Source organism: Aulonocara stuartgranti, assembly GCF_965226115.1.
Source record: "Aulonocara stuartgranti genome assembly, chromosome: 20".
NCBI lineage: Eukaryota > Metazoa > Chordata > Actinopteri > Cichliformes > Cichlidae > Aulonocara > Aulonocara stuartgranti.
The window spans coordinates 28677804-28686464 of NC_138956.1; the positions used below are offsets into that span (position 1 = coordinate 28677804).

General features: G+C 41.0%; 1 protein-coding gene across 1 annotated transcript; it reads left to right on the forward strand.

Moving 5' to 3' along the window:
* Positions 1 to 2072: 2072 nt before the first annotated feature.
* Positions 2073 to 8558, forward strand: pex10 (peroxisomal biogenesis factor 10). Its single transcript, XM_082518510.1, has 6 exons — positions 2073 to 2445; positions 5441 to 5521; positions 5596 to 5999; positions 6238 to 6404; positions 6580 to 6715; positions 8339 to 8558. The coding sequence occupies exons 1-6, from the start codon at positions 2334 to 2336 to the stop codon at positions 8405 to 8407; spliced, it is 969 nt and encodes a 322-aa protein (XP_082374636.1). The 5' UTR covers positions 2073 to 2333; the 3' UTR covers positions 8408 to 8558.
* Positions 8559 to 8661: the final 103 nt, after the last annotated feature.

Here is an 8661-nt window from a genome sequence, read left to right on the forward strand (position 1 = left end):
GCTTGCATTCTCCACTGGAATTTATCCCAGAGGTGTTCTATCAGGTTAATGTCTGAGTGGGTGAGTGATTACTTTTGGCAGTACAGTTTAAGGTTATGACATATTGTATCACAACTTTTTGGCAGCTGGGCAGACATACCAGTGTGTAATATTACAGAAAAACCAAGGTGAAAGAGAATCGATTGAACTGATTGTCCTGAATTCCCTTCTTTGGTTGTATTCAGTATTTTATTTTATTTTTTTGGGCCCATTGGTGTACCCAGAATAAAGTTGTGCAATATCACCTGTGCAACAGCAGTAGCATGTACAATTGGACTGCTAAATGAACTAGTCGGCCAGTTGAAGGATTTTTCCTTTTTTACAATTGTCGTGTTGTAATCTGGTCAGCTTTTGCTGTTTTACATTTCGAATTCTTGGCATGTGATTTAAAGATCAGCCTGTGAGTGAATATGAAGGGAACTCATTTCTGAATCCAGTGTTCAGAGAATATCCTGCATATACTGAACTCAGTCAAACTGTTTGACATGCAAAATGACCTCAGTCTTTTTTTATCGCCCTCATGTGAACTGACCAGTGTCAAAGTCTTTACTCAGTAACAGTAAAGTATTACTCATTACTTTACTCTTTACTTTTAAAGTAATGCAGTATGTTCTTTACTATCACCAATGTGAGTCACAGATAACGTGTCTAACAGTCACGTGTGCTTGCTCAGGCATTGTACGGTGAATGCAAACACCTTCTTTTGATCCATGATGCCATTAAAACCTTCACCTTCACTGAGTCGCCTGTAAGCTGTATTATATAATTTGACTGTCAGAGAACAGATCTGTGCATTTATGAATCTTCAGCTCATTGACTGAGCCATCATACACTGTGCACTGTCTCAGAAACCTGTTTGTACACAAACACGAGGTTCATGAAACATGACATGTTTCTGTTGTAACTGTGAAATCTCAGCCTCTCTTTGTGTACTGCTAATGATTTACTCCTTCTCACACCTTCCTCTTTCTATCAGCAATATAGTGATGCTATTAAAAAGGTTGTTGTAGTTTAAAAATGAAAATCTTTCCCTTTAAAGATTAGATGAGGCCAATTTGGCATCCAGACTCATATATTTCAGCATTAATGGTGCTTTCACAAATGTGTAAGTAACTCATGCCGCATGTCTGTGAAGGTTCTCAGTCAGCCAGGTCACCGTAGTCTAAAGCAGCGGTCCCCAACCTTTTTTGCGCCACGGACCGGTTTATGCCCGACAATATTTTCACGGACCGGCCTTTAAGGTGTCGCGGATAAATACAACAAAATAAAACTAGTACCGGTACCGGAAAAAAAGAAGATTTATTCATAACACAGGTGAAAAGACCCAGGAAAACCGAGTTAACGATCAAAACGATAACAAAATAATGCTGAAAACCGATAAAAACCCTGAAAACCATACATTTCACACCTGAGCCTCAACTCTTGCGGCCCGGTCCCAAACGACTCACGGACCGGTCCGAGGCCTGGGGCTTGGGGACCACTGGTCTAAAGAGCTTGGAAAGAAGTCCAGAAGTCCTTTCTTTCCAAGCTTCTTAGACTAACTCATGCCAAAATATACACATTAGCACGAATGTTGGCTTTTGAACTATGCTATGATAACTAGATGGATGGTCACCCATATTTTTAGCTTATATAGCACAGCATCCATGGTTTCCAGAGGATATGTCTAACTGTGCCCGAGTCCATCAGTGAGTCACGTGTTCCTTCAGTCAGACCTGTAAGTACTTTCACTGTGTCTAACTCATCTGTTTAATTGTTTCCTTCAGTTGTTTCCACCCTGTACATGAGCACTACAATGCACACTGGCTCTTCTGAACATGTGCTTTCTGTTGCTCAGTTTACAGGGTCAGGTGGTCTTTTACTGAGTTTTTGGCTGTCATGGTTTGGTTAGGAGTGTATGTTTTAAAAGCTGAACACATAATATAAGACGACAGCTTGATACCTTGTTAAACACAATCATATGAAATCCAAACCTTGTGCGCTTGTAATGCTCCTCCCTGCCCCTGAGAGGCGCTGTGAGTTATAGTGTTGGCTGTCTGTCTCCAGTAATGTTTCCTGGAGCGGCTCAAAACTCCGCAGCTACTCTGAACACTCTCAGTGGATGTTAGTGGACGCGAGAGTGTGCAAAATGCAGCCCAGATAAGAACAAGCGCTGTTAAGTTTGTTTTCAGCCCAGTCACGTTTTATCTCGTGTAGTGACCGGACGACTGGACATCAGCCTGCGTGTGAATGAAGAGCAGTCCACTGGACGGTGATATCTCGGTGTCACAGCGTGTGACCGGCTGTACCGGACGATGCCCCTGGCTCCTGCGACTCGGGCTCAGCTGATTCGGTCCAGTCAGAAGGACGACTACTATCGAAGCTCTCTGAGAAACAGCGCTAACGACGCCTTCCAGACTCTGGCCGGTAAGAGAAGCACAGCTAAGCTGGCACTCAGTCATTCTGGTATAAGGAGGACTGAAAGTCTTCTTTTTAACTCAGTTCACTTTTGGGCTCGTCCTGCGATGCGACAGGTGTTTGTCTCCCGGTGTAATCACGGTCTGCGACTTCAGGTGCTTCTGATGTCTTTACTTTTATAGGGAAACAGCCTTTAGTGAGCAGGATTATTTACAAAGGGGTTTTATATAAACTGTAGATATAAACGGTATCTTTATGACTCTGGGATATTTTAACTACATTGTAACCAATCCAGTCTTTTTTGGCCTCTTAAAATATCTTCATAGATCTGTGGTTATAGTTGTTGGCCAGATCACTCTTAATATGTATATGTGTATATGTGTGTATATATGTGTGTGTGTATATATGTGTGTGTGTATGTATGTGTGTATGTGTATATATATATATATATATATATATATATATATATATATATATATATATATATATATATATATTATTATTATTATTATTATTATTATTATTATTATTATTATATATATATATATATTTTTTTTTTTTTATTAGGGGTGCAACGATATTCGTATCGATATTGAACCGTTCGATACAGTGCTTTCGGTTCGGTACGCATATGTATCGAACAATACAATTTTTTTCAATTTTTTTTTTTCAAATTTTTTTTTTTTCAATTTTTTTTTTGTTTTTTGTGTCCCGTTTGGATCTATAGCCATCAGAATTGTTGTCTTGAGGCCAAGAAAGATGCCAAGAGGATTTATTTTAAGTGGATCATCATATTGGTCCATTTGATTGACCTTTATTATAATTATGAATTTATTTTATTTTCAGTTGCAAACGGGACAGACATGACTGTGGGATAGGACAGGGGGAAAGAATGAAAGAAAGAGGGGGAGAGAAAGAAAGAAAACCAAAGGGGAGAAAAAAAAAAAGAACAATACAAAATTTGTAATTTATTTTATCAACTTTCCTTCTGACGATGCTGTCTGTGTTGAGCGCTCAGTGAATCTGCATTTGACTACTCCGCCTAGGCTCGAGAGTGCAGCCTAGGCGGAGTAGTCGAACGCAGATTCACTGAGCACTCAACACAGACAGGATGGTCAGAAGGAAGAGCGCAGGGCAAGCTAGCGAGACAGAAGTGGACCTCCCCACCCTCATTCAGATCTGGCGTTTGGAATTATTTTGGTTTTCATGTGACGTATGACCCTGAAGGTAAGCGAGTCATGGACTAAAGTAAAACAGTATGTTGGATGTGCCATGCAATGCTCAATTACATGGGTGGGAGCTAGTGTGTTAGCGCAGTTAGCTCGTTAACGTGTTGGCCGTCTAGCCCCTCTGTATAGGGTAGCTCGTTAACGGAGATTTGCCGTGTTGTGGCGTTAAGGTTATTTCAACGAGATTAACCTGAAAGCACTAGTGGGAACACAACGAATATGACTGCACATTTACACCGACATCATCCTAGTGCAAAGACAAAAACAACAAGCATGCATGCTACAAACTTTAGCCGAGTCATTTAGACAGCTGTTAGCACAGGATTCTCCTTATGGAGACCTGATATGTTTAATATGCTGCTGAGAATATAGCCCAGAAGAAGCGGATAGTATAGCTTTTATTTTGGAAAGAGACATTTCTCTGTAATAAACTCTCTTTTCCAAAGATGAGTGATTCCTCAATCAGATACAGGGCTCGCAATATCGCTAGCCCGACGTCCCGGGGCTATCTCTCCCCTGCCTGTCGGGCTATTGTAGGAAGGAAAAATATATGTCAATGCTTTTGCATTCTTTCAGAAATGTAGCTGGGTAATTATGTCATTGGGTGAGCCACTGTCAATATGTGACATATTGAAATCGTGTTTGAATTTGCGCTTGTTTTTTTGCTTTCACTTTGCAATCGCGCGAACTGTGTATAGAGAGCGACAGCACTGATCTGTGAGTGATGATAATTTGTGCACCAATTCCTCTGACATCGTCTTATTAATTGTTAGCTTACTATGCAAACATGACAAGTGAAATCTCCCGCAGCTTAAACATGTGAGAGGTTGATCGCGCAGAGAATCGCTGAGCTTATGTGAGTGCGGCAGGATATATATTTCACTACGATGACCTGGATGATTGAGAACCTTCACAGACAGATATATATTTTAGTTCTGCTGAGCCAAATAAGACAGGTCAGGGTGAAGAAGTGACAGCCAAAGAAAAGCTTACCACAAAACGGAGAAGTTATGACAAATCAGACTATAAGGCAAAAAGAAAGTGCAGCTTTATGGTTTCATGGACAAAAGAATTTCTGTGGCTGCAATATGACGAGCTAAAAAACAACACGCACAAGGGTTAGGGTTAAATTTAAAAACTGTACTTTTGTGTTAAAATATATATTTATAATTTTAATAAATGACAAATTAAAAAGGCATGAACATTTTTTTTTTTGTATCGAAAAAATATCGAACCGAACCGTGAATTTTGTTTATCGTTGCACCCCATATATATATATATATATATATATATATATATATATATATATATATATATATATATATATATATATATACACACACACACACACACACACACACACGTATGTATGTGTATATATACTGCTGCACATGTGTGTGTTTTGACGTAAGCGTTTGGTGTTTGTATCGTCTCTGCTCTGTTGGACTGTTTAGCCAAAATCAGCCCATCTGACCTAAAACTGTTATGATATAGTGAGATTTTCTCATCCAATAAAGGAATATTTAATTTATAATCTACTCTTTATTTGATCAGAAACATGCAGCTTGTGAGTTTTCTTTTTACCCATGTAAGCAGAAGCTGAAGCTGTCGGACAAATACAAGTTTGTCTCCGTGTATAATCCACGTGTATATGCACTGTAAAGATATTTGTCTGTGGGATGATATTAATCAAACATATTTCATGCTGGGCATTATATGATATTGCCAAAGTGAGGTGACTGTAGCCTCCATATGTTTTCTTCATCTCCCTGTAGGATCCAGACGATGGCTGGAGTGGAGGAAGGAGATCGAGCTGTTGTCAGATCTTGCATATTTTGGCCTAACAACATTCTTGGGTAGTCACCATAAACCATGTTTAGTTAAGGCATTTAGCAGATTTCCTGTTTTGATCGATGGTTCTCCTCTCCAGGCTATCAGACTCTGGGTGAGGAATATGTTAACATTGTCCAAGTGGATCCCACTAAACGTCAGATCCCCTCTCCAGCCAGACGAGGTGTGTTTGTCCTCTGCCACGCCTTCGTTCCTTATCTGTTGGACAAGCTGCTGGTGTGTCTGGAGAACGAGCTTGAAGGCGGGCAGGAGAGCCGCCGTCGGCAGCAGGTGGGGTCTGTGCCATGGAGCCTCGAGTCTTGGCTGAGGAGATGGGTCCAGAAAGCGGCGGCGCTGTGTTCAGAGCCCCAGAGGAGGGCGTGTCTGAACGCTGTGTTTGTCCTCCAGCAGAGCCTGACCCTCCTCTATCGCCTCCACTCGGCTCTGTTTTACGTCAGCGGGTCGTTCCATCACCTGTCCAAGAGAGTGGCTGATATTAGTTATGTAGGTAATTTAAAAAAATCCAGTGCTGTAGGAAATATTTGTCCCTGATTTCTTTCGTTTTGTTGATTTTTGCATATTTGTCATACTTAGACGCATCAGATCATCTTTGGTATCACTGTGGATGAATTCTGTGCTACTCTTCTTCGCAGAATTGTGACCCTGATTTTACTTGGAGTCCAATGAAAGTGACATTTCATCCTACAGCTCGTATCTTCATGAATGTGTGTGTGTGTTTTAGATGCGTGTGGTAGGGCTGAACAGTAACGACAGCACCGTCGGGAGCAGTTACAGGTTACTGGGAGTCATGTCCCTCCTCCAGCTGCTCATCACTGTGTGTCTGCAACTCAACAACTTCAGACAGAGACAGAGAGCCAGGCAGGAGTGGAGTCTCCACAGGAAGCTCAGGTACACACTGGTGTGACAGCTTAAATCCCAGCACCATGTGCTCATGTCGGGGCATCGTTCCTGTTCCAGCAAGATTTAATCTACAAAAAACGCATTCTAGAAATAAAACCTGATGAAATTCATGTCTTTATAAAAAAACAAAAAACAAACATTTAATTGAAGTATGTCTGTGTAGTCCACAGCACAGACAGAGCTCCGGCCCCAGAGCTGCCCTCTGCATCCTCTGCCTGGAGGAGAGGAGACACTCCACCTCCACCCCCTGTGGACACCTGTTTTGCTGGGAGTGCATCACAGAGTGGTGCAACACCAAGGTCAGTGTGCACCATCTTTAGTGTTATTGGACAAACAGCAGTGTCAGCTGTCATTAAGTTCCTGTTGCCGTCTTGTCAAAATAAAGTAAGAAAGAACCAAAATGCTTACTAGATTACTGACACTAATGGTATTTGTAGCCAAGCCAATGTCCTTTTACTGGCTTCTGACATGTTTGATAATTAATGAAACGCACTGTAAGCGCACATTTTTAATAACTTGAACATTAAAATGGGCAGAAATAACTGATCGAAAATTTTGAAACTTTGAATGTAGACATTTTCCAGTCTGCCCACAGTGATGCCAGTTCAGTCGTGGTGGGCAGCGTTGCTTACATTTACACCAGTAAGACACTTAACAGCTGATTAAATCTACAAGCTAGCTTGTTTAACCAATGAACACAGGGGAATCCTGGAACAGGAGTACAGGTAGTTTTTGAGGGTCAGCATCCCGGTGTACCCTGGACGGTCTCTGCAGATGTTGTTCCTATAACAGGAATTCTGCTGATTTGTGGTGTGTGGTCGTGCTATGCTCCTCCCACAGCTGGCTTTCACAGACGGCTGCCCCTCCCTGAATGTTCTTCATGATGCTCATCAGAGATTGTTGAGATTTTCTTTTAATATAAAGTCTTACAATACTTGACAACTAAAATAAAAAGCAAGTGACCAAGTTTTACAGCAGAAAGAATGCAGTTTTCTTTCTGACGTGAGTCCTTTCTGTCCTCTGGAGGTGCCTAAGTGCAAGTCTTACTTTTCTATCTAATTAAAAGATAGAAACAAGAAATGGGGGAAAAAAGATACATTTAATTTTTAATTCCTTTTTTTGGGCACGTCATCCAACGGATAGTCCTATAAACTGAAAGTAGGCAAAGACAGACACCAACTGCTCCACCATGCTTCCTTCCTGTTGGGTCGGCTTCACACCTTCAGCTACTAATGCAGGCTTGCTTGCGGTTTGTGGGTGTATATAAAAAGAGGCACTGTGGTGATCTGGTACCGTGGGGCATGATTATTCAAGACCTTGTGTGGGAGCAGATGTTAAGATTTAACAGGGAGCCAATGAAGAGGAGCCAGTATAGGAGAAACACGCTGTCTCTACTCACTGCAGCATTTTTTACCTGCCCTCTGAGACAACCTGATAATAACTCGTAGTTCATTGTTATCAGTCCAGCCAGAAGTAATCATTATATGAACTCGTTTTTTTCAGCATCACTCTATATTGTGCAGTCTTACATATTTACACATCGTGGTCGTTAAAGCCATCCAGAGTGTAGTTAGACAAAAGGTTTCTAAGATTCTTAACATCATCTGAGTTTAGACATCAACTGACATCAAGGCCTTTGTCTTTGCTATGTAATGAAAATGTGTGCTTCTGCATGCAAGAGCTTTCTGTAAACCTTTCAGTCTGCTGTTTCACAGCACAGGAGTCTCTTTGAAATAGAAACTAAAGGCCTGAGATCGGTCCATAACTGGCTAAGCTAGGCTGGTCAACTGACATCTTAAATCTATGTTTAATTACCAGTAAGTGCAGTACATGGCCATGATTAAAGATAGACTGATGATACTTAATGTTGAAGCATTAATAGATGGTAGAGCAGTCTTCACCTGACCTCATGTGTTTTACAGGCAGAGTGCCCCCTGTGTCGGGACAAGTTCCAGCCTCACAGACTGGTGTACCTGAGGAACTACAGCTAGAACCACAGAGCCTCCACTGTAATCAAGTCAACTGCAGAAAACACAACTTGTTCTTTTTTTCTTTTCTTTTTTTTGCATTATTAAAAGAAAATTGAAAATATGTTACCAATAAACATTAAGTATTAAAATATGAATACAAACATGTACATGATTTGTGTTGCAGCCTCTGTTTCTGTTAGTTTTTGCATTTCTGTAGTAGCACGCTCCTCGGATAAAACGTAGCAGCTGATCCAGTGACAGGTGTCAGATGAGCC

What these genes read in the sequence shown, in the direction of transcription:
- pex10 (XM_082518510.1), top strand. Translation starts at nt 2,334, where the DNA reads ATGCCCCTGGCTCCTGCGACTCGGGCTCAGCTGATTCGGTCCAGTCAG. An exon ending in GAGTGGCTGATATTAGTTAT is followed by an intron (nt 6,000 to 6,237) that starts GTAGGTAATTTA and finishes TGTGTGTTTTAG; the next exon opens with ATGCGTGTGGTAGGGCTGAA. An exon ending in AGTCTCCACAGGAAGCTCAG is followed by an intron (nt 6,405 to 6,579) that starts GTACACACTGGT and finishes ATGTCTGTGTAG; the next exon opens with TCCACAGCACAGACAGAGCT.